Here is a 25,022-nt window from a genome sequence, read left to right as displayed (position 1 = left end):
AATGGCAAAATATAGCACCTGACTACAGCTTTCTATCAATCACATTGTTTCTTGTTATATATAACTCACCTACTTAAGTTTCACATATAAATTACTTCCCTGGGTTACCCAGGGGAAAAGTAATAATTTTCCAAAGTATTCACCTGCAGTTTCCTAAGATTATTCAGGTATGTATTAGACTCCAGAGAGACTAAATATAGTCACATGGAGCCTTCCTTTAAAATCCAGGGCTGGAAGAGTAATTCCTGTTTCCACAGCAGGCAACAGGGCCATATTCTTAGTGAAGCTGTAGATCTAAAAATGTTTTAAAACCTCTGTGGCTTCTTCACATGAGAAAAGTGAAAATTAGAGAAAGAAGTGTTGGAAGTAAGGCAATCTGAAACAGAGCAAGCAGTATACACAAATCTTCTCTCAGCTTTTTTAGCTGGGAGCATTTGGCAAAGGGGAAATTGGGAGATGCTGGTGGTGGGATCAATCTTCCTGGAGTAGTGGTGATGCTGTAAGCAGCCAGTCACTGTTGCAATATCTCACCACTTCTGTGCCCCCGTTCTCACAGGTAGGGGCTGGTAATCCTCAATTCTGCAGTATATATGGCAACAATGCAAGTTCCTCTACAGATATAGCACAACATTTTTGCTGCTTCTACAAAAGGAGGGATAGAGTCAATCTCACAGAGTCCTGAAATTCTGTCTCCCTACTCAGTATAGGCCTTTCATTCTTTGCTCTTTGTAGGAGAAGCAGTAATTGTTTTGGTCAGCTGCTGTTTGTTTTGTAAATGAGGCAAATGGTGGTTTTCCTTAGTCAGTTACAAATATCTTGTGAACTAGTGCATTTTTTCTGTGTGTTTATATTTCTACTCCATCTTTCAGCCTACTTTCTTAAAATATTTTGCAGGTGTTTCTGTGGGAATACTCACAAAACTGTTCTTTGGCTGAAAAAATTCATCAGCATGTGCAGGGAATAGTGAGAGAAACAGGGGTAAAGAGTCTTTTAGACATTGACCAATGATCTGTTTAAAGCCAAGCAAAAATTTAAGTGATTTACCACACCAGGCCTTTAGATATTGGCTAGATTTCATCAAGAAAATTGATAGTAGTACCCATATCTCCTACAGCTCTGCCAGCCTCAGACTTTAATTATTATAGCAAACTACTGTTTTATTTAGTAAAAAAATAAATCTGACATGCTTGGAAGAAAAATGAACTGGTTTTGTGACAGACTGCTACACATAGAAATCTTCTGTGATAGTGGCAGGATTTAATCTGGCTTACTCCCCTGGAAAAAGGACTCTATAGACTGAGTGTGTTTGCAGAGAATCTGCTGGGTAAATCCTCTGTTGTCAGGCTACAGACTTTCTAAAACACAAGGCAAATTTCACCTGATTTCCTGGAAAAACATTGAGATACATCTAACTTCTGTTGCCTAAACTATAATGGCATTCAGTTAAGGGCATGGCACAGTGTTTTAAAACTCACAAGCATGGTATGAACCCTGCTAGAAAAAACTGCTGCTCCATTAAATTCAAATGCTTAAATTAAGTGTTATACTCACCACAAAGCTCTGCAAGCTTTTTCCTTCTCTCTCTGATGGGCACGTAAATGACATAATTTGCTCTGATATATTAGTTGCAAGATTGGAAGGCAACTCGAAAGTCCTTTAGCTGATGTTTCAATTAATACCAAGTGCACACACTTCATGCTCTAGAATTTAATGTTTATGCCATTATTGTCATTACTATATGAACCACACTAAATTAGGTGCAGGTTGTATGTGGTGCTGGATGGTGCTAGTGGTGTGTTTGGTGAGCACTCTTTGATGCCACCTAATGATGCCACAGGTACCAGATTCTGTGGGGTGCCTGAGATGTTCACACAGCGTGGCAGATCTGACACAGTCAGTGACCATAATCTTGGCAGTGGGAGAAGATAGCCCTGAGCAGTAAAGCACCAAGGAGTAATTGTCTGAATAAATCCCTTCCTCTTGGCTTTTCATTCTCAGGCAGCAATCTCTTTTGAGCAGAAGCAATGGGTTTGATTCAGTGCTCTCACAGGTATTATACTTTGTGTCTTCTCAGATGCGTCACTCATGTAAATGACAAGCGTGTAGTGTGCACCCCCTCCCAGTGCCTGACAGCCCTGGTCACACTGACAATTACAACAAATACTGTATTTTCCCTAAGCTGTACTTATCACATATTTTAGCTAATGATCAAAGAATTTACCTGTTCTATGTTTGGTGTAGTTTCTATTTTTGTTTTTATTTTCCCAGCAGAACTTCAGATTCTTCACCTGATTTCTTCAACTTCTTTTACAAAATGTTCAGAAATTAGGGCTGAGCCTTGCAAGGTGCTTTACGTGCATTGAAAAAGAGCTGGCCCAGTGTTATCTGGGGTCTTTGAGCATGGGAACGCCTCTGACTGCAGCATCAGTAGTGGAGGGGGAGAGCTGCCTCCAACATCTGTGGTGCAAAAGCCATGGACTTCTCAAATGGTGATTAAACTGTCAAAAGCAGGCTTGCCTGTGCTCCAGGAAGTGCTTGGCACTCCACGTGGAAGGACTATCACTCCTCATCCCATATCCGTGGCATGAGTAGCCAAGAGCATGGCCAGAGTGCTGTGGGAGTCAGTTCCAGATGGGTTTGTGCAGCCTATTACATGGTGTACACTTACTTTTGCTGTCTCTTTGTGCTTGGAAAGAGAGCAATATTCCTGGCTCTTTTTCCTGCTTTCACAGCCATATATTCGTACAAGGTTTTTACCCTGGCGGGTATGATGACAAAGGAAATAGTGCAGTAGCCCCTCAAATGAAGGGAAAAGAGCAAATCAAAACAAAACAGTCTCCTGAGCCAGGGTCCCAACTACCACAGGGTTGGGAAAAATGCCATGCACGTGATTTTGCTGTGTGCTAAAATAAAGGGAAGGGAAATGAAAAAATATATCATCATGTCCTTTAAATATTTGTACCTACAGAGTTGAAGCAACCACAAGTGATGCTGTACAGATGGTTTTTCTCTTGCCAGGGAGAAGTGCAGTGAGGCCAGAGTCTTTTAATCTGTCGTATATATAACTGAAGATTTACAGTTGGAATCAGACTTGAAAATGTAAATGGCTTTTCAATTGCAGAGTCTGGTCCATCATAATGGCTTTCATTCAAAGCTTTGTCTGGGTCGAACAACAGCTGTTCTGCCTGTGGTTTTTCTTGCCTTATTTTATTTTTAGAATTTTCTCATATGTAAGATGCCACAAGTTGAATGCAGACTGGGAGACATCGTGGTGATGTCTGAAATAAATAAAATGCTCTCCTTCTCCACAAACAGAATTAATTCAGCTAGTGAAGAGTCCTGACCTGGATTTTGACCACCTTCTCACTCCTGAGATGGCTAATCTGGATAAAATGGTATGCAGAGATCCAATCTACCTTTGAAATTAGTTTTTTTTCCCATGAAATCACCAGCTGGTGACTGATGGGAGTTCCCAACTTTTGCATCTTAAAGTCAAAAATCGGGGAAAATCAGTGGTTGGTCATTCAAAAATTTTACCATTAAAGCAAATTCAAGGGTATATGGAATTGAAGTGTCTGCAGTGTCCAAATTCAGCAATTGTCTGTTTTTAAAAATTAAGGTACCTCCTTTTTGTATTGCCTTTTTCAGCATGTGTACATTTCTGCAGCTTTTGTTTATTAAAGTTTGTTTATTAAAAATCCATGTTTGACTCGTAAAGTGCACCTGTTCAAGTGCATACTGAATGAGAATTCAGTATAGAAACAGGAGCTGTGAGTCCAAATACTGCTGTGAATGTATTTTCCACTGCAGACAGTGTTTTGTTGCTTGGAGACCTACTGTATCCTCTTGCTTTTGTTCTTTCTTCCAAAGTTGAGTTTTGTACTTCTAATACAGATAGAAAACTAGAAAATATTCTGTTTCAAAACTTGTGTAAGAGGAAAAGGACATGTAAGAAAAACGAACCAACCACCAAAACAAAAGCCTCAACCCAGCTCCCAGAAGACCTGGAGCCACCAGGAATTTTTGTTTGTACTGGGAAAGTATTACATGACTTTAGGCACCAACTGAATGACATTCCTTTCTTGCAAGGCAGGGATGTGTTCTTTTCACAGCTGAGAATGGGAATTACGAGAACCACGACACTGGCTCTGTTATGTTGTTTCTGAGAAGAGAACTCCTCTGTGGTTGATCTTACTAGAAACCACGATGAGGACATCAGGGTTCATTAAACTCCTCAGTCATTCTCCATATTTTTCTCTTCTACTCCCTGAGCTGTCCCTTTCTTTTTTTCCCTGTTCCCCTTCTGTCGTCAGCTCTTCTCACTTTACCTTTTCTCTTTCTTATCTCCTACAGTTTTTTTGAAACACAGCAGGAAAGCAGAGTTGTCCCATTCTGTCAGATGATGGACCAGTGACAGGGCAGTGCCTGTAGCTAAGTTAGCTTCTACAAGCAGATGGCACAAAGTTGTCTGTTATTCAGGTATCAGTTCATGCTGTTCTCACCGGCAATGATCCAGGAACATTATTTGCCTCCTACGGTGGGATACTGCAATGCCAAGGATGCTTCGTCTATTTTCCACTTCCAGGCTTTTATTTTGACATAAAAAACCAAAGTGGACAAAAATACATTGTTGCCATTCAGAAAAAATAATTCATCATCTGTTTTATATGAGTGTGGGTAATAGAGATGGAATTAAAGAAATGTCATATTTGCAATATGCCCAGACTTCTGAATGAGAGGGATTCCTAAACAAAATTCTTCCAAAGTCACATTTTAGACTTGTAGCTTCCCTCAGCGGGATCTCTGGCAGGACAGGCAGGAGCATGACTGCAAATATGGGAAATTTGGAAGCAATCCTTAGAGCCTGGAATCACACTGATGCCTGAGCTGTGGATTTGTGCCTTGGCAGGACAGATAGAAAAAGTAGAAGTCACATGCTAATCTCTGAGTTGGAGATTTTAATCTCTTGAAGATCAAGGACATAAGTATAACCTGAATTTAGATTCTGCTCTGGTGTAAACCCAGAATAAGTGTGCTTAAGCTCAGATATACAGACTGATTTTTCAAATGCCTTATAAAATGGGTTACCGCCTTATAAAAAGCCAAGCACTTGTAACCTACTCTAATTCAGCGGGAAACCACCCTTTATACCCATTCTGTTGGTCTCTGTCCTCTTGCAACACTAACAAAAAAGAGTATGGAAACTTCCACCATTCATCAAGACGCCCAGAGTGTCCTCAGATAATCCCTTGTGGGGTTGGATGGTGGGATCAGAGCCAGGCTCTGTCATCAGGGCTCCCCAGCTGGTCAGAGGGATGTGTTTGTTCCCAACCACCCCTTACTGTGTCCCAAGATGAATGGCTCCACATTGACCACTACAATTACTTGACAGCCCCAGGAGAGATGCTGTTTAAGCTAAAGGATGACACTGGAACCAGAACAAATGTGTCTAAACTGGACATGATTGCATTCACATTGGTTACTAAAATAATATTCCTAATAATGATTTTGCAGAGAAGCCAAAATGATTAAAGGGACAAAGCAGCCCCTAATTATTTTTAAAGGATAAGTTGGTGTATTTTTGGGAAGATTTGCTGAAGTTGAGGAGTCAAAAGTCTTAGCAGTCCTTTAACCTTCTAGTTTCTGATCTTTTGGTAATTTAGTGTCAGGTGTTAACATTTACCCACACAGGACATTGCTCTACTCTTCTGGTGTTGCTCTGCTGTGATCACACTGTGATTTTCTACTCAAAACAGCAGCAGAAATGGCTGCCTCCCATATGCAGGGTGATGGGGGAAGAACACCATTCTGTTTAATTTAGGATTGAAAAGCCCACTCCCCTAACTAAGGTGTATTAAAAATTATTTGCTCTATGCCAATTAGTTAGTTTCCAGTTGGTTTCACTGGAAAAAGTCACTCCTAAAAATCGCCTCCCTGATAAACAAAAACAAATTCTCTAAAACAGGACATCAAAATGAATCACATTCTTGAAAGTCTCATTTTTCTTCCAGTCACAATATGGGGCTGGCAATACTTACATACCTCTGGGAAGTTCTCTGGGTAAGAAAATCATCATGGCATGCAAGATCTTCTCCAAAAAGGGCATTATTTGCCAAGTAATTTGTTTTAATTTTTTTAGTCTAAAAAACCCCCAAAACACCTCCACACAAACTTTGTAGCATTACACTGAATTTATTTTGAAAAAGCAATCAAAGAATGTTTTTTTCATCTCTGAGCCAGATGGGAAGAAAAAAAATATTCCACCATATGAAGAAAAACAGATGAGAACTTTCAAAAATTTTTTATCCAAGTTTTTTTTTTTTTTTTCCCCCCACTAAACAGCATGGAAAAAATGAGGTGGAGATGGTGAATGAACAAATAAGCTCTGATTTTAAGAATGCCTGGTTCCTGAGGAGCAAGGGTTTTGTCTCTAAGGCAGTTTATGATCCCATTTATAGGTGCCCAAGTTATCTCTGAGTGTGGGTAAGCACTGGGAACTTCCTCCTGCCCAAGCCCTGGGGTGCCCAGGGTGTCACAGCTGGGGGAAGTTCCAGGCATGGGCAGCTGTCCCACTGCCAGCCTCTCACCTGGGGGAGCCCCGATGCCTTCACAGGGCAGTGCAGAGCCTGCTCTGGGGACAGCCAGGTGCTCACGAAGGAACCAACATCTCTGGGGTGCACAGACACCCACAGAAGTGAGGGAGGAAAAAAAAAGCAAGTCTGGAGTCTGGGACTGGAGATTTCTTGTTCCCTTTGGATGCTACAGATGTGTGAGCTGCTGTGCTCTTAGGCAAGGAGCCTGCACTGGGGAAAAGTGGTTTTGTTTTCTCACATGTGAATCAACTCAGCCACCTTTCCCCTACTCCTTGCAGATCAGTTTCTTCCCATAGCCAGTGGCTGCCCTCCGACCAGCTCCTTGCCTTGCCAGTGATCAGACACCAGTTTCTGCTACTTGCTGAAAGAAGAGTACTTGTCAGGAACAGAAAATTAAAAAAGGAGGTCAGCCATCTGAGAGAAAGAGGAATAGCAAGACCAGATCAGCCATGATAAACAGACAAGCCATCATAATGGCTAATGTCAGGACTGATGTGACTTAGTACAGGACATCCTTCACCTGGAGGCCCATCTGGCATGTTTGGTGTGCTAGGACAGAAAGCAGCAAAGGGCTTCAGCCCTTCTTAAAGGTCTTGTTCAGATCAGACCTTCAAAACCATGTTCCTAGCCCCTATGTGCTGCAAAAACAAGGCACTAAACCTGCAATTACAGGATAAGATAGCCCCAGTCATGCTCAGAACCAGGATGGTGTAAGTGAAAAGGAAGGCTTTAATGGAAAAAAGCTTCATCAGTTTGATTTTTAATACCTGTGAATGTTCTGGCTCCACATCTCTCTGATCTCCACATCCCTCTTGGTTACACACACACGCACAGTTAACAACATTGATTTTTGTGTCTCCGCTTAGTGATTCCTTTATTGGGACATTTGCAAGTATTAATTATAGACAACAAAGGAAATGAGAGTTGAGATTTATGAGCTCTAATCAGCTGAAGGCATTTCCAAATAAATTAATGAAACAAGTCAGAAATGACATTAAGAAACCCAGAACTTAATGTAAATCACAATGACTTTGTACCTTCTCTGCCTTTCCCTCTTTTTCTTCCAACAGTCACAGTGCTTGCCAGGGTATATGAACTTGCATTTAATTTTGTGTAAAACAAGAAGGATGATGGGAATGTGCGCTCAATATGACAAGTTAAAATACTCGTGAATAAGAAGAAAAGCAAAAACTCAAGCTGGGACAAAATAATTTGCTATCACTTAAAACTTTCCATACAACCTGCATTATTACTCAAACCATACAGAAAAATTTGATGGGGATGCTTTGCCGTTAAGGAGTGGCAGGTCTGACTTTCGTGACAATTTCTTGGCCCATTCTAGTATCCTGCTTGCGCTCCTGCCAATCTGTCCTTTCTGTGACATGTTCCTGAGCTGTCTTAACACTCTCTTGGTCCTCTCAGTGATTTCAATCCTTATTGCCATTGGACACCTCTGTTTCCTTCCTGCAGGAATAGTAGGTCAAAAGGATGGTCTGTCTCAGCACGCCTGGCTGCTCAGGCCATGTTTTAAGGATGACTGGACATGTCAGGCACGCAACTGCAGCATCTCTCTTCATCCAGTTTTGTCTAACAGCTGTTTGATTCAAGTGTGTGAACAGAGGCTGTGAACCCAGTCACGTCTCATTTCTCACTGTCCTCAGCTTGTCATTCCTCTGACTGAAGGACACTACATAACTCTTGGATAATCTGATCTCGTGTAAGTACCATCACTGCTGTTGCTGAAGGAAGAGAAAGATGAAATCTAGGCAAGGAAGCAATACAGCTTGGGCTTAAACAGGGGTTTCTCATTCACTTCTTTTGGTGACAGAAGTCTGTGACATCAGTAAAAAGCATGAAAAATGTAATTTCATGTGGTAGATGCTCCAAACAGGCTTATTTCACCTAAAAAGCCAATATTCAAAACAAAGGTAGCAGTGCTTCCACTTCAGTGTGACTCTTCAAGGCTCCACTGATCAGGGTTTGTGAGGCTCTCTGGGCACACAGAATACTAGTTTTGTACCTCATTATCCAAAAATAACAGCAGACAACGTGTAAATACATATGTAAACACTACAGCATGTCTCTAAACACAACTCCTCAGTACGGCATGACAGTGCATGGCAGAATCAAGTTGTATTCAAAACCTTATGACAAAGCCAAAAGAAAAGGCTCACAAAATCCAGATTGTCTGAAGACAAGCCCTGCCTCCATGATGCTGACACAGGGTTTCTGCAGCTGTAATACACAGACCTTTCACTTTTAATTAAGCAGATACAATTTTTCTGTTGTTCCTGTCTCACATATTATTTGTACCCACAGGACAGATTCCCAAATGTAACATTTTGTGTATTTTGAAAAAAAATTATAATTGAAATTTAAAACACTGGAGGGAATGTGAAATGTAGGGAAACAGCAGTCTTTAATTGGTTGATCTTAGGAGCAGTATTTGAAAATCTGAACTACAAAATCTTATCTCTTTCCAACAGAGCTAGAGTATTTCATTAAACTTAACTGCATTCAGCCAAGGTAAATGGCAAGTCAGGAGGCAATGGAAAACCAACTCTCCTTCCCAAGAAGCCAAAACAACTTCCTTCACTGTAGAGCATGTGGCCATGAGAAGGGTATAAAAACTGGAAACAAATACCAAGATTTCTGCTCATGAATTAACCTGCTAATTTTTAAAATTCTTGATAAGCAGTATTGCTGCCTAGACAACGGCTCATGGGACTGTGGAGGAAACTGTCTGGGTAATGATATAATCTCTTTCTGCTTTGCAGCATATTTTATTTTCTGCTTTGTTTGGGAGAGAAGTACTGGCCCAAGAAAACAGGGAGATTGATTTACAAAGCACTTTGGAGAAGTGCAAGCTTACTAGACTTTTCTGAGTATGGCATGTTTTTCTCACCAAATCTTGAAATCTGTCTTAAAAACAAACATATTTCAGTGTGTGCAGCTTCTTTGTTTCTCTTTTCATAAAGTCTCTCACCTGAGCTTGACCTGCAGTATGTGTGACACCTACTGGGGTAGAATTCCTTATGAGAAGGGAGAAGGAATGAAACATTTCAAAATTATTATTAAAAATTGGAGATTTACTTCTGTGGAATTTTCTCCTGAGTGGAAGGAATGTAGACTGGCAGGCAGGTGAAGGGAGGAAGGGAGGAAGGGAGGAAGGGAGGAAGGGAGGAAGGGAGGAAGGGAGGAAGGGAGGAAGGAAGGAAGGAAGGAAGGAAGGAAGGAAGGAAGGAAGGAAGGAAGGAAGGAAGGAAGGAAGGAAGGAAGGAAGGAAGGAAGGAAGGAAGGAAAGAGAAGCTTTTATTAAAATTATATTTCCATAGTACCCTGATGAAACACTGGCTGTGATCAGAGCTATAATGAGTATCTAGTCCTTAGTCAACTTAATTGTTACACATGCAGACTAGACTGCATACAGTAAGGAAAACACTATCTAAAATCTGCTTTAAAAGTTATTTAACCAGAACAAATCATCTGGGAAAGTAAAAATATTTCTAACTGGAAAAATATTTCTCTATAGCTGAGCTAGGCCTGACAGCAAACCTTAATGAATTATTAGTACCTTTATTGTTTTCTTTGGCCCCTGTGCACTATATTTGTAAAAAAAGTCAGTAAAAAAGAGAACAATTGTAAAAAGCAAATATTTTGTACAAAAATACAAAGTTTTAAAAGCTCTTAAAAGTATATTCCATATTATTGATAAGAGTTGGACTATATATATATATTTATATAAAATCTATATATTTGTGTATCTGTATAATTTTCCTACATTTGGGATTTTAGCAAATGAAGCGACTGTTTACACAGTTGCTTTGTATGTTTTTCTATATGAGTGACCAACATTCTTACTCAGATTGACAGAATGTCTTTTCTCAGAAGACACAAACTGTTTATGGATGTGGTTACTGGTTGGGAAGAAAATCTAAAACAGAATTAGTCCAACAGTATTTCCTGACGCTGAGGGTCGAAAGGCCTTAAATAATTGCAGGATGCTGGAGAAGAGTTACTGCTGAATTCCTTGATGCTTTTAAATCAGTTTTCAGTGCTTGCTTTTTTTCTGTTTTCATATTTTTTTTCGATTTCGGAAGTCAGTGTTGCTCTTTCCAAAGACTTTCTTCTTCTTTACATAAATTTCCTTAATATGAAGGTATCTGTAAAGTCACAGCCTATTACACTCCAAGAATTTGCCCTACAGTATGAGAGAAAAAAAGAAAAACAAAGAGAAAAAAATATCCTGTAAAAAGCCTGTGAAGATTAAACAAAGTTCCAAAAAGAAAACTTGCCGAGATCAAGGTATGTAAAAAATGTGAGTGGACTCATATTCAGATCCTGTAAGTCCTGGAGGATAAATATTTGTAAACCTTGAAGTTTTCTTAAAATAACAAATGTATGTAGGAAAACCAGGTTAAATCATATTGTTACTTACATATGGTCCTTCATTCTGGACATCCACACAGAATTACACACACAAAGCTTGTTCAGCACCTAGTTTTGTCATAGGGGACTGTGGGTGGGATGTAATTTTGGCTCTAGCTGACATTTATGCCTTTACTGAAATTCAACCGACAAGTTTCCAACTGCAGAAGCCAGGCTCCCTTGGCAAAGCAATGTTTAAACAGGTTGTATGGAGGAGATAACGTTTCAGGCAGAGCCCCACCATGAACACAAACACCAGCTTTGACCACGTTCTGTGACTATGGGGCTGGGCTCTAAGCAGCCATGGGAACCACCTGCCCCCTGCTCCTGCAGAAATGCCTGTGTCAACAGAAAGAGATGTTTGCCCTGTGGCAAACACCTGGCTGACTGCCGAGCCACACTGACAGTTTATGAGTCCTTCACTCCAGCTGCAACAGATGAGATGCTTATGGCCTATGGATCCAGCTTCTCCATCCCATGGGACATCTCCTGGCAGTAATGGGAATTTTAAGAATTCCTTAGCAGTCGCCAAGTGCCTCCTATTGCACAAACTTTCCAAACAAAGTCTTTTTGGTTTTCGAAGACCGGTTCCTGAGCCACCCTGAGGCCAGCTTCCCCCATTGTGTGGCCACTGACTCTATAAAGACAGCTTCCAGAGTGGGTAGGATCTGGAGCACGTACCAAATCATGCCCAAAATTTAAGGCATGTATAAAGCCTACAGGAAATGGCCAAGATGCTGAGGATGCCATGGCTATAGCCAGCTTCAAGGCTGCTTTTTCCAAGTGCAGTAAGTCCAGCACTTGCATCTGGATCTGAGTAGAAGTGCTCCACATGTGATTCCCCCTCTTCCTCAATAAGGCATTGCTGTAGCATTTAGCCAAGATGTCACCACTAGCTGCAAGACATTTACTATGGGCAAAATGAAATAATCAAACCAAGGGCCCTGCTTACCTTTGTCCATGTCTTTTTCACAAATGAAATTGTTAACATCTTCACAGTAGAAGTCATTCCAGAGCCCAGCATAGATCAACCCAGCACAATCTTCCCCTGGCCCGTGCCCATGACTCCAGTTATCAGGCTGCCCGGTTTTCCAGTTTCTTTCCACAAAAAAGCAAGAGATAGGATTGCACAACACAGCACACATGGCAGGTTTTCACCACAAGAAATTAACAAAAACATCATGAGATCTGTTCTGAACGGGAAATACACATTGAAACAAACAATACATGACTCTTGCTGAAAATGGAAAACAGATGTTTTACAGAGAAGGGAATCTATTCTGCCTCAGGCTGCCAAAACTCAGAGACCTAAATTTAGACCAATGAACTTTATTTTAGTTTCTGAGTGTACATGCACACACAGTGGGAGTGCTCCATGCTCCATGTGCATTGCTCCAAGCCTGCAAAACCTGCACACCGCATTCCCGCTGGCAGGTGGGACTTAGAAGAGCCCACAGGCTCAGAGGTGCTGCCAAGAGGGCAACAGCCTGCCCTTGCTCCCTGCAAAGGCACTCAGCCCTCTGACTGCACCAAAGGTGGGCATCTTGGGAGAAACAGCAAAGATCCATGTGTTTCAGGGACATGTGCTCAGATGGGAATTCTTTTGACTTTTAAGAAATGCACACAGTATATTTACACACAGCTTTTGAGATCATTAGTTTTGATGGCAAAATTGAACGTAGCAAGTAAAAAAATCTTGCAGCAAGCGTTTCCTTATCCTGTTTTTGTTTAACATGTGAGAAACGCTTCCAAACTCAGGACTTAAAAGCTCCATTTTCCTGAAGAAACAGGTTGTTGAAGGGAGCTTGTGATTGCTGGCTGACACAGTCCACGCTCAGCTAAAAAACATGCCTGCCTGACATAGAGCGTCCAACCAGGCACCTGGGAGGACACACAGCTTTCCAGAAATAATGAAATATTCCAAATATCTGTAACCAACAGCTCTGAGGGTATGACAGAGCACCTAAAACCATGGTGTAGTGGAAATCTACTAAAAGCACCTTAAGTAGGATCAGTCACAGTGATGCCATGAAGAGGAAGAAAGATGAAAACGGGAAAGGAGAAAAAGGGGAAAATATTACCACTCATTTGAAATGAATCTGCCTTTTTCCATGTTTTTCATCTAAATGAATAGCAATGAGATCACAGCTAATCATTTCGTAACATCTGACTGACTGTGTAGCCTGTTTTTCTGAAGCACAGCATGTTCAGATCTATAAACTCTTTAGTCTACTCCTCAGTATTAAAAATTTGGGTGGTTTCAATCTGTTCCATTTAGGACAAATTAGGTGTAGCTCTAGGATTCCTGGAAAGCTGCCAATTCAGTTCTCAGCTGGCCAATGTATGGACGCCCTCATTTCATGCATTTTCCTTATGTTGAATGCTTTCCACTTGGATTTGGGCTTTATCTAAAGACTGGACATTTTTTATCAGAATGAGTACTCTATTTATAGTCAGTTGTAATGCAAATAAGGAAAATTCAAACCAAAACATTAAAACTGTGCTTTCCATCTCAACTTCGTAATAAAAGTCAGAAGCAAAAATTTTGGCAAGAAACACTGCGCTGCATAGTTATGTGATTCTTTCATTCAACATTCAGTTTTCTTCCTGGCAAGGAAAGGAATCCTTGTGCATGGAGAAGGCAGAAAGAGCTCCAGCACCCTCAGTAACCAATCAAATTTTTGGCATCTACAACCATCTGGATTCATTAGATAATTTCTAGATGCTGCTTCTAGAAGTGTCAGCAAGAGTGATAGCATTGCTTTTATTTACGTACGTGTAAACTGGTAAGGATCCATCCAACCATCTCCATTCGTTTTCCTTCTCTGAATCTGTTAGTCCAATCCAGAAGCTGCCTTTCCCAAAAATCTGCCTTTTTATCCATTGCTGTGAAAGAAAGAACTTAGTCCATAATAAGGACAATGGTCTTTGGAGCCAATAAACTACACTGGTTTCATAAGCTTCTTGTTACCAGAATAGGGAGAGCCAGAGAAATTTTTCTAACTGAAAATATTTTTCAGGAGTTGGCCTTGAGACTCCTTTTCCAGACTAGAATCCCTTTCAGTGTTTGCAATGAGGTAGAGATATCTATGCATGAAAATTAGGTTGACATGAAGTCACAGCTAATATCTTATAGATACAAACTGAAAAAAACCCCAAGAGTAAGGAATTGTATCTTGACATCCCCACTGCCATGATGAATAGCATTAAAAATACAGTTAGAATATAAATACTTTTGGGTCATACTAGTCCTATGCTGCATGTATTAAATCAGATAATTTAAAATTAAATTATATTCACTGCTGCAAAAAATATTTTGATAGTACACAAGGCATAATGGATTCCATCTTTAAAGGTTCAAATCTCCTACAATTCTCAGCAGGTTTTCTGGCTGCTCTGTCCCAACCACCTTCAGGGTCATCATCAGCTCTGCTCACATACCCTTCTGCATAGGGAGAAGCTGCTGATCAGGCAGAGGGTGGACAAAATTCTAATGAGTCAATCAGTGTGTTTACTTCTACTATATGAATTCATTGGTGCTCTCAACTTCCCACTATCTTGTGGTTTCTACATGTAAAACAACTTCAAACTCCCTCCTTGAAAAACAGCAAGAGAAGGTAATTACCTGCTCCTCTTTGTTGTTGATGATAACCAAGCGCGATGCTTTCTCTTCACAGAATAACTTTGCCTCTTCAAAGATTTCTCTTTCAACTGAAAAGTAGTAGCACTTTTCTGTGTAGTTCTTCCAGTGGGGAGAACAACCTGTGATGTGATTTTTTTTTGTGTGTTAGGCCTGTTATTGGTAACTCAACGGAGCAGTAATAGGGTCAGTAATAAATGGAGGAACCCAAACCCATCTACAGCATGCTTACCATTAGCCTCGGGTTCGGGCATAGGTTCACTCTGCAGTGCCATTGGCATCCCTGGACCTGGTGGCCCTGGTGGGCCAGGTGGGCCCTTGGGACCAGGCAGCCCAGGGACTCCAGGTAGTCCAGTTATTCCTCGTGGTCCTGGTAACCCTGGGCTTCCCACTGTTCCTTGCAGGCCTTGGAATCCTGGTGGGCCTTGGGGCCCTGGTGGACCATCCTTGCCCGGTGGCCCTGGTGGCCCTGGGTCTCCATTTGGTCCAGGCAGACCTGTCTTGCCAGGAGAACCTCTCTGACCTTTGGAGCCAGGTGATCCTCTTGAACCTTTCCCTCCTTTTTCTCCTGGTGGCCCGGCTGGCCCGGGTGGGCCCTTCTCACCCGCAGGTCCTGGTGGTCCTGGCTCTCCTCTGTCTCCCTTTTGTCCTTTTAGGCCAGCAGGGCCAAGAGGACCTTGAGGGCCTCTGTCACCTTTAGGTCCCCTTGGACCAGGAGGGCCTGAAACAATGTAAGCATGCAAAGTGGGGATATGCACAGAAAACAAAACAAGAAGCCCACGCGGGGTGGGTTTAACACCTCTCAGACCAGCGTCACTGGATATTTAACAACACAAAACTGGGCTAAGAGCTGCTTTCACCAGTGCTTGTAACAGTGAGGCTGCTTTCCAGGCCATTGTTCTTTCCTTGACCTCCACAAAGTACAGGATACAGAAAATACTCTGATACACCGAGTCCTGTGGACAGTGACACTGTGGCCCAGGTGATCAGCCAGCCAAGGTGCCAAAACCCTGTGCTCTGGTCTATACGAGTTTATGCACTAGTCCTGTGTGTTGGTGGTCCCGTTCCCTCACTCTGCCGTGCTCCCTTCTCCTTCTACTCTCATCTCTCTGCTCTTAGACCCAGGACTTTTTCTCCTGATCCTGTTTGTTGGTCTGTCAATAACAGGGTGTCAAAAAGAGACAAAATTACGGCTAGTGAGCAAAAGGCCAGAAGTTGCAAATTGGACAGCTCTACCAAGACAGGGAACAATAATCCATGACAGGAAATGGCAATACTATGACAGCAATAAACAACAAAACAATTCGGGATTCTGTACAGGGATGAGCAAATCCCCTGTCAATACCTTCCCAGCCCCAGCACCAATCTACATAACTCAAACTCCTCCAGAGATAGCTTTCCAAGCTGGAATCATTTAGGCCTGGTTGAAATGAGAATGGTTAAGGTTACTGACATGCAATCTTGGCTCTAATGCAGCCTTAGTTTATTTGGAGCAATGGATTTATATTTGTGATTAGAGTTTTATGTTGGTTCACATCTGATTGGAAATATGAGTGCTCTTTTCATTTGGGATAATATTTGGCTGGGAGAAACCTCCTAAACCTGATGCTATTTATTTCTGGAGAAAATAAAGTATCCCAGGATTAAAAACTAAGCAAAGTAGGATGTTTTCTGGCAGACTAACAACTGGCTTAAAGTGAAATAGCAACTTGTTTTTCAGTGAGGGCGGACCTTTCTGGGAATAGTCCAACATATATTTTTTAGCCATTTCCTCCTTACTGAGGATTGGTTTCTTGAGGTTCCACACCTTCACTCACTTATTTTAGAAACTAAATCAAAAGCAGATCCAGTCAGTCAGTCAGACAGAATAAAATTTTGCTAAGTCAGAACCTTCTTTCATAACATCTCCATTTTATCTATGTAAAAAAGGCATACAAAAATTAGTACGGAAAATTCAAGCTACATGTACATTTCCAAAGTTTAGGATTAGATAATGGAAAACCCCAGGACTCTGTAGCAGTGTGAACTTCCACAGAACTAAATAAATCATGCAAGCAGGAATTCAGCACACACACATCATTAGGGAAGCTGCATACCTTGTAGAATAGTGAAGTTTTTGATAAGCTGGCCATGTTTGGAATCCACCAACTTCATTTCTTCCATGATCACTGACAAATTGGCAACTTCAACATCCAACCTTGACCTCATCAAATCTTGTTGCACCTTGAGAGATGCAGAGTCTATGCGAATATTGGCTAGTGTGCTGTTCATAAAAATCAGCTCATCCGAGTGTTTACTTAAGGTGTCCGTACAAGTCGTCCTGACCTCATTGAGATTGCTCGTCAGTGTCCGTAGGTGATGAGCAGTGTAGCTGATGTTGCTGATGATAGTGACTATATCGGTTTCAAAGACCTGGAACCTTTCTTCTAGATGGCTGAATTTTGCAGCAGTTCTGTTTTCATCTCCTTTATGCTGTTCCTGGAGATCCTTTAGACTTTGTTCGTTGGCTTGGGCGATTGTGGTGATGTTCTCCATCTGCCCACTGAAGGAGCTGAGCTGATTGTTCATGTCTTCAAGTGTATCATTGTTGGCTTTTGCCATTGCTGAGTTGTTGGCAGCCAAAGCCTGTAAATTGTGTACTTTCTCCTTAAGCCAGTCAGTGTCCTTCCGGGCCTGAAGGATAACCTGCTGCAGATTTTGAAAGTCATTCCTGATTCTTAGAATAGCTGAGCTTGTATCTTCCATTGACTTCTGTAAGACACTGATTAGATTTCTTTGCTGTATTTGAGTCAGGTTTAAGTTGTTCAGGCTCATGATGATCACATTATGAGAATGCTCTTGGCTTTGCAGGTTTGTTTGTATATTACTTGTGTCTTGTTGAAGATCGTTAATATAGCCAGTATATGCCTGAAGAGTCTTATTGACACTGCTGATCATTAAAGAGTTACTATCTAAGGCACTTTTCATTTGGTTCTGTCTATCATCTAATAAATTTCCAGACTCTTGCAGCTTCTCCAGTGTATCTTTGTTTCTGGTAGTTTTCTCTGCAATGTCATGAAGTTGCTGACGAAGAGCCAGAATGTCAGATCTGAAGCTGGACAGTTCAGTGTTAGTATTCAAGGCTTTTTGTCCAGCTTGGTCATCTGTTGTACAAGGAAAAAAATAAAAAAAAGAAAAAAAGAGAAAGGCTTCAGGATTTTAAACACTGTATAAAACAGCACAGTGCATTTTAAGAAGAGTCAGGTTGTCAAACTGTTCAGTAAAACTTTTATACTATATTTTCCAGAAAAGAGAAACCACTAAGCAAAGTTCTGCCTCTAGACAGAGAAAAAAAGCAAAGAGGAATTAATGAAGACCTTGTGTCCTGCTGAGGAGAACAAAACGGTGATTCTGTCATCACAAACAGGAAAAACTATGGTGAGAAACTGATGAGTATATGCAGTCAAGTAATGCTGCGTTGTGAATGAAAACTGAATGGGAAACAGAATTCAAAACATTAAACAGGTATCAGCAAGTGTAGGTTTTGAAGTTAAAACTGGATTTTGCTGAAAGCTCAGAAGTTTATTTTATCTGTTCATGTTTTCTTCTTTCCATTGCAGGCATAATGCCTTCACTATGATTTAGTACATATAGTTCCAATTTTTAAAATCTTAGGTTTAGTTTTAAGTAAGTTCTCATACTTATTTTAAAGCAATCTGGGTTAGAGACAAAAGCTTTGCCAGCAGGCTACTTCAGATATGTCAGGATAAGATATATTTCTGGTTTTCTCTCTAATACATTACTATTGCTTTTAATGACATCTATTTTGCCATTATTGTTTCCTCATGTTCTAAGTTTGAGGAAGATAAAACCTTTAATATTTGAGGAACACCTCTTCTTGTGCTTACATTGCCCTATAGAATACTTTTGGAAGCTCGTCCAAGTATGATAAAGCATTTGAGATTGCAGAGCCTATCATCCAGGACATAGAAACCAAGGAAATAAGCAGTCAACGCTTGATTTCAGAGAAGACTCCCTTGCGTGACCTCAATCACTTCACTATCCTGCTCACAGTCCACATATTTTTGTCCTCATCTAAGTGTAGCTATATTTATGAATTAGACAGTCTGAAGTCCATAATTTCAGATGATGCCAAGAGAGAGCAGTATGGTTTTCATAAATTACAGCTGTGTATGGTGCTTTTGTCTGGTGTGATTGAATGAGTCATGATGGCAAATGTCAAATGATGGCTTGTGAGACTTCAGCCTGAAGTGTTTATGGAGCCTTTTGCGGATGGATATCTTCCTGAGCACAGCTCCTCTCCCTGCCACTTCTCTCACTCCCAGATCTTCTCAGCTCTGACTCTGTGTTTACCTCTTGGCTATAACTCAAATTATACTGTGTTCCTCACACAGCTCTGACAACTGCCAGGTCCACATACAGCTAATCCCTGAAGGCCTGTCTTCCATTCACCACACGCTTCTATCCTTCTGGCCCTACAGCACTTCTCTTACTTTTATGTCCCCTACTCAAACTGCTCCAGAATTTTCCTAACTTCCTCCATGGCAAGTCCACTTATATGGGAACTGATGATCCTGAGCATCTGTCCAGCAGCGTGTAAAAATGTGTGGGCAGGAAAGAAGCAAAGGTGCTCCAAGTGGTGAAAATTTAATCAGCGTAATATAATAACCCAAACAGAATCCAAAAGGTTGCATGAGCTTTAAAACGTAACATTTGCTTCTGTAGATATGTCAGTAAAAAAACATGTCACTGAACTACCCCACATCTTTGAACTAAATGCAGTGTGCAAATAGTTTAGAAGTCAGCTCCTTTTTGAGGAAAAAATTTGTAAAAATTTATAATCAAACTGCAAGCAAGGAAGTTTTCATAGAAATACATCTCAATATATGGTTTGCGAAACTAGACAAAATTTGTTTCAAGAAACACATGCATGTATGTGTATATGTATATAGTTCTACAATAAAAACTAAATGTCTATGTATAGGAAGAAAAGTAAAAATGCACACTTAGAGAGTAGAATCTTTATCCATTTTTTTTTTTTTTACATCTTCCTGAAAACTGAAAACTTTGATAGCACTTGGGAGACCCAAACATATAAAACAATTTGATGTCCTGTATTCCCTGAGATGATCAATAAAAACAATTTATGGAAGTATTACACTTGCCTCAGACATAAGAATTTTGAATAGCTGATTATTTGTGTACCTCACAAAATGGCCTTCAGTTTTGAATCTTAATTGCTAAAACAGCATTAAAATGACTGGGTGACAGGTCCTCATTTTATGTAGAATCTTTCATGCTGTAGAACAGCTTCTGCTATGTTTTACATCTCTACCTCAGAGAAGATTCTCTCCTGAGGACAACATTTAAGTGTTTATTTAAGTATAAATGCTTTCAGAGTGACTTCAGTGACAACTCTAAATTTTGAAGTATTCTTAAAATGCTCTTCTAAGAAGAGCTGTTCAGAACTATTTTAAAGTACTTTCCCAAGTACTTGAGAAGCTGGAATGGAAGTGCTACATCTTGTCATACACAGAGATTTTTCAAATTTCCTGCCTCAGTCTGCCAGGAGAACACCCCAGGTCCACAATACAAAGGGGCTTTGCTTGTGTGTAGATTACCTAATTTCTTCAGATCACTCTCCACTTCTGTGAGCTTTTCTGTGTATCTTCTGTGGGATGTTTCCAGGCCACCTGTCACATTGTCCATTTTTTCTACAACTAGGGAAGAGAGAACAGTACGTTATGGAAAGAAGAGAAGGGAAATGATGAAAAAGCAAACAATACCGCACACCACTACCACCAAACAGTAAAAAAGAAAACACCTTAAAATTGCCTTGCTTGCCATTACACTCTACTGTTGCTCTGTGAAATGTTGGAAGGATGAGCTCCTATTTGCTGGCAGACCCAGAATTCTTCTACTTCTTAAGTCAGCCAGCAGCCCCAAAGCATTTTTTTTTGCCCATGAGCAATCTCTCTCCTGAATGAGGAAATCCCTTTTTGTGGGTTTTCCTCACGAAGTCTTTTCTTTTAACAGTATTTCCATGCTTCAAGCACAGTGCTGTGTGGCAAAGGAAAACTGATTGCTAAAGGCTCAGATGTGTGAAAGAAGACTTCCTTTAATTTTCCTATGACCTATTTCTCCTTAAAAATAACTTCTTTTTTTCTTGTGCCTTTTCATCATTAAAAGTTGGCACCTGAATAGCAAACTTAGGACTGAGATAGTAACTACTAAACATTTCAGGGGGTTTAAACATATTGATAATGGTACAGATCACTCAAAACAGTCTTGAAATGATTCTGCCTCATTAAGATTAAAAGCATGGTCCTTCATGAAGTGCAGATTTATGACTGATGTGCCTTTATTTTGTAATGCCTGAATACTTTTCTTGTCACTGAGACATTCAATTATTTGATGAAATTAATATGGGAATGGAAAAATTAGAGCAACAAATAAACAGCCTGGGGTGGCTTCCAGTGGCAAAAATCTGAAATGCTTGCAAGGTTAGAAGTAGCCTACAGCTTTCACACCAAACTTTGTCTAATAGCCTTTCGCATTCAAGCCACAACCAGGGGTAGAAATTGCTTCTCATAATAAGATTATTTAGTCCTTTTGCTACACTGGGGGCAGAATGGGTCTGTAGCAACCCTGGGAGAGGCTACATGAGTTATTGTGCCAACTTCATCTTTCAAACAGAAGAAATAAACTGTTTCCCATATTTTGAGGCTCTGTAAACCTGTGTGGGTTAGGGGTACTTCTAACTCCTTCTGTCTGTGAAATGATCTGCAGCTAGGAAAGAGTCTCATAAAAATTGTTGCTATGCAATGATTTGGGTTTTCACAAGAAGTGAAAATGTAGAGATCTTTTGCTGCTTGTGAGTGACCACATGATTCTCAGACCTTTTAAAGTGTAGTCTATCAGATGCTCCTTCTTAATTAACTTCTGCATTTGTTTTTCTGATTCTGGGTACCACAGTTACATGGGAGGCTTTTACTGCTTCCCCAAAACCAACACAACAAAAACAGACCACGACTATCTGATGCAACAGGACTGGAAAGTTAAAACAGAGAAAAAGTCTCAGGGTCTTCAGAGAGAACATACACCCTTTGGTGGATTACCTGCCTGCTCCTTTCCAGGCTGCTAACAGGCCAGCAAAACAGAGACTCTACTGTGTGTGCAGGCAGTTAGAGTGTGGCTTTCTGTATTTGACTTGATGACAGATTGCTTGCTAAACACCAGACCCAGGCTACAATAATGGCTTTGCTTTTTCAGAGGGACAGTTGCTCAATACCTTCTGCTTTAGAAAGCATTTTTCCTCCCATTATAGCACTATTTTTTCACTGGTTCTTCTGCTCATTATACTTGTCAAAATGCTATAAGCCATTTTTCCTAAGTGAAGCCAGAGTTGATTCTCTGTTTGTCCTGCCCTGCTGTCTTCCAGGCTGGAGTGCAGATCAGCAAAGGTCCTTCAGCTACTTCTGACACTCCACTGATGTATGTAGGTATACACCTATGCATCACATGCAGTGAGAGTGAGGACTTGGCTTTTCCTGCTGGCTCTAGGCAGCTCCTTGTTCAGTCTGTGATGTTCCCCTTTGTCTACAGATAGTCATTGTTGGGGCACAGCTCACTCTGGGCACTTAGAGGGACCTTATGAAATCATCTGTATTTAAAAAGCAGGCCTAATTCAAGTGTTTCTGCTGAACCTGTGCCTTTACTAGCAATGTCACATCACCTATGGCTCTTGTTAATTCAGATTAATGTAATATTCAACTGTTTTTCCCAGTTACACAACACATGTGGAGTTGGCAAATGAATACATATTATCAGTAATTAAATGAAAAATATAATTTCTTCCTTTTTCTGTCCAAATGAATGCCATTTAGTACTTCAGATCTGAAATCTGTAAAACTAAACTATCATATAAAAAGTATGTTTTCATGGTTGAATGAAATCTAACACTGGAAGCTTGAGTTAAAATATAACCCTGAAGAGTGCAAAGTAAATGAAAACAGTAGTAATCCTATCAATAAGTAGTTGTCTGGCAGTTAAACGAGACTGAACAGAAGTAATTATGCAACAGTATATGGTATTTTCATTCTTCAAAGTGAAAAAAACCCCAAACCACCCAACTCCAGCAGCAGAAACAGAAGAGGTCTCTGCAAACATGACTGCAGGGTTAGCTCAAGGGCTGAGCTGCCATCCCATAGATAAACCAATGTATGTGTTTGCTTTATACTGGGGTGGGATCTTAGCCTCCATGGTCAAATAAATCATGGGTTTGAGGAACTTGATCCCCTGCCCAAACTCCTCCCCAAAGCAAGTGGTAGCTTATTTGCTTTTCTTACTATTGCCCTGCAAGTGGAAAGGATGATGTTGGGAGAGAATGAGCAGTGAGAGGCCAATGCTGGGTTTTGTTGCTCTTGATGTCAAAAGAGGTCAAATGGACCAATGTACTGTTACTGGGAATGTCTTTCCTTCCTTGGTGGTAGCTCCCACCACCATCTCTGGATGGAGCCTTCACTGGTAGGTGAGCGTGTGGAACACTCTCAGAAGTGAAAGTCATGCTCTAGTAAGTGTCCCAGACTTGAACAGCCACTTTCCACCTTCTCCAGAAAAAGGCAAGCAGGCAGATCAGCTGTAGTACCCCACACAAAAGACCACTCTGCTGCTCCCAACAATCTGTTCACTCTTAAAAAAGCAAAGCTGTGTATGTCTTAACTGCTTTTGGTTAACTTCACCGTAATTCACAATTTGATCTCTCTGCATTGCCATTTCAATTTCTGACAAGATCACAGTGGAAAATATGGAAGATCCTCTAAAGGATGCCAAAATTTCAAGTAGTTGCTGACCAGAATAGTGAGGACTGTCTGCATCTAAGCCACTATAACAAAATGTGCCATATCACCAGGATGTGTTGGCCCCAGGTAATGGCAGGCAAACTATGTCTGGGAGACAGATAAAAGAAGTAGATGAAAGTCATGTTGGGCATTACTCAAGAAACTCAAAAACAAGGGCTGACTAGAGAATAAAAATTACCAGAAATTCAAGCTGCAAACATTCCCTTACTGGAATGAGTCACAGGAAGATCATTCATCTTCAATAGACTAATCTGACACTGGCTGGTGCCAGAAAAATTATAACTTTGTATTTTCATTTAATTTAATAAAGTCTGTGCAAAAATTAAAGATTGCTTTATTAGTGTTTTAAACAATAATTTGTCTTCTCAAAGCAGAAGAATACTAAACTTGCCTCGTTATTTCTTCATGTTTGGTTTCCTTATTATTCATTCATGTTTTGGTTTCAGGTTTCTCTAACATACTATGTAACTTTTACCACTAGTTTGGAGGTTTGTTCAGTGTTGACTTTGCCTCCCATTGAGACACTTCTTTGCTTGCCATATTTAATCTACTGATTAGTAGTTTTAAGGTTTTAAATCACAAAGGATATTTAAATGCAACGTAGGAAATGAAAGTTTTAAAAGTAGTTTTGGGCTTTATAAACATAAGTGTGGGAGGTAAATTTAATGGAAACTTAGCTAAGAGACTGAAAGAATCCCTGATGCCAGCAGAATTCCTTCTTTCAGTGTAATATTGAAGTAAAAAGGTCAAGCCAAATTCTGATACAGAGAGGAGAGTTCAAGAATTCTGTACTTGTATTCTGAGTTTTGTTCTTCCTTTAAGGCCTAATTCCTTCTCGACAATCAAAAATTGCAGTAATTAATTTGAGTATGTACTATCAGCTGGGGTTTTATCTAACTTACGTTTTCCCTTAGCACGTAGGTAGCCTGAAGAGAAAGCTCCTAAACTGCAGGTACAAAGGGCAGAATTAATGCCTGACATACGACCATTTGCTGCTTGGTGTTACAGAAGGAATACTTGGATTCAACAAGACTTTTGTCTCTTTGCCTCTTTCCTTGGCATTCAAATGCTGCAATCGCCAAGTTGGTGAGCAGTGAAGCAGTGGTCGCCAAAATGTCTTAGGGTCAGCGAGCAAGATATGCATTATCCACCTTCCTATGATCCCTTTTACATTTATTTGTGGAAGAAGGAATTCTTTTGTCCATGTCCTGGATAGCTGTGATTTGGTGCTGCTATGACAGAAAGACTCATCCCTGGTAAGTGGCTACTCATTAAAGAAGGAAGTTCAGAAAGGAGTGAAGCAAAACCTTTTTTCTTGAGCCTCAAGAAGAGAGCAAAGCCTGGGGAAAAGATGGTGCTAGGGGTCCCTATAGAGAAAGAAGTTTGAAAACTAGATTGAAATGAGGAAGACAAACTCCTTCTCCCAAAGTCTTCTGGATAGTTTCCTTACTGCTACTGCTTCCTCAACACATGCAATCAATTGCCAAAGCAAGATAAAGA

At 40.6% G+C, this 25,022-nt stretch overlaps 1 protein-coding gene across 1 annotated transcript in view; it reads right to left on the bottom strand.

Annotated features, from left to right (window-relative positions):
* Positions 1–9,841: 9,841 nt before the first annotated feature.
* The window catches only part of COLEC12 (collectin subfamily member 12), a 94,844-nt gene continuing 79,663 nt past the window's right edge, over positions 9,842–25,022 (bottom strand). The window contains exons 4-10 of the mRNA XM_033077738.2: positions 20,283–20,381; positions 16,758–17,804; positions 14,894–15,382; positions 14,647–14,783; positions 13,798–13,907; positions 11,974–12,119; positions 9,842–10,794 (exon numbers count right to left, since the gene is read on the bottom strand). Of these exons, the coding sequence (XP_032933629.1) occupies positions 10,775–10,794; positions 11,974–12,119; positions 13,798–13,907; positions 14,647–14,783; positions 14,894–15,382; positions 16,758–17,804; positions 20,283–20,381 (2,048 nt within the window). The 3' untranslated portion in view covers positions 9,842–10,774. The remainder of the gene's footprint in view (positions 10,795–11,973; positions 12,120–13,797; positions 13,908–14,646; positions 14,784–14,893; positions 15,383–16,757; positions 17,805–20,282; positions 20,382–25,022) is intronic.

This window comes from Catharus ustulatus, chromosome 1 (assembly GCF_009819885.2).
Source record: "Catharus ustulatus isolate bCatUst1 chromosome 1, bCatUst1.pri.v2, whole genome shotgun sequence".
In the NCBI taxonomy this organism is placed as follows: Eukaryota; Metazoa; Chordata; class Aves; order Passeriformes; family Turdidae; genus Catharus; species Catharus ustulatus.
Note: the sequence above shows the minus strand (reverse complement) of the source record. Positions and strands in the feature narration are given on the sequence as shown.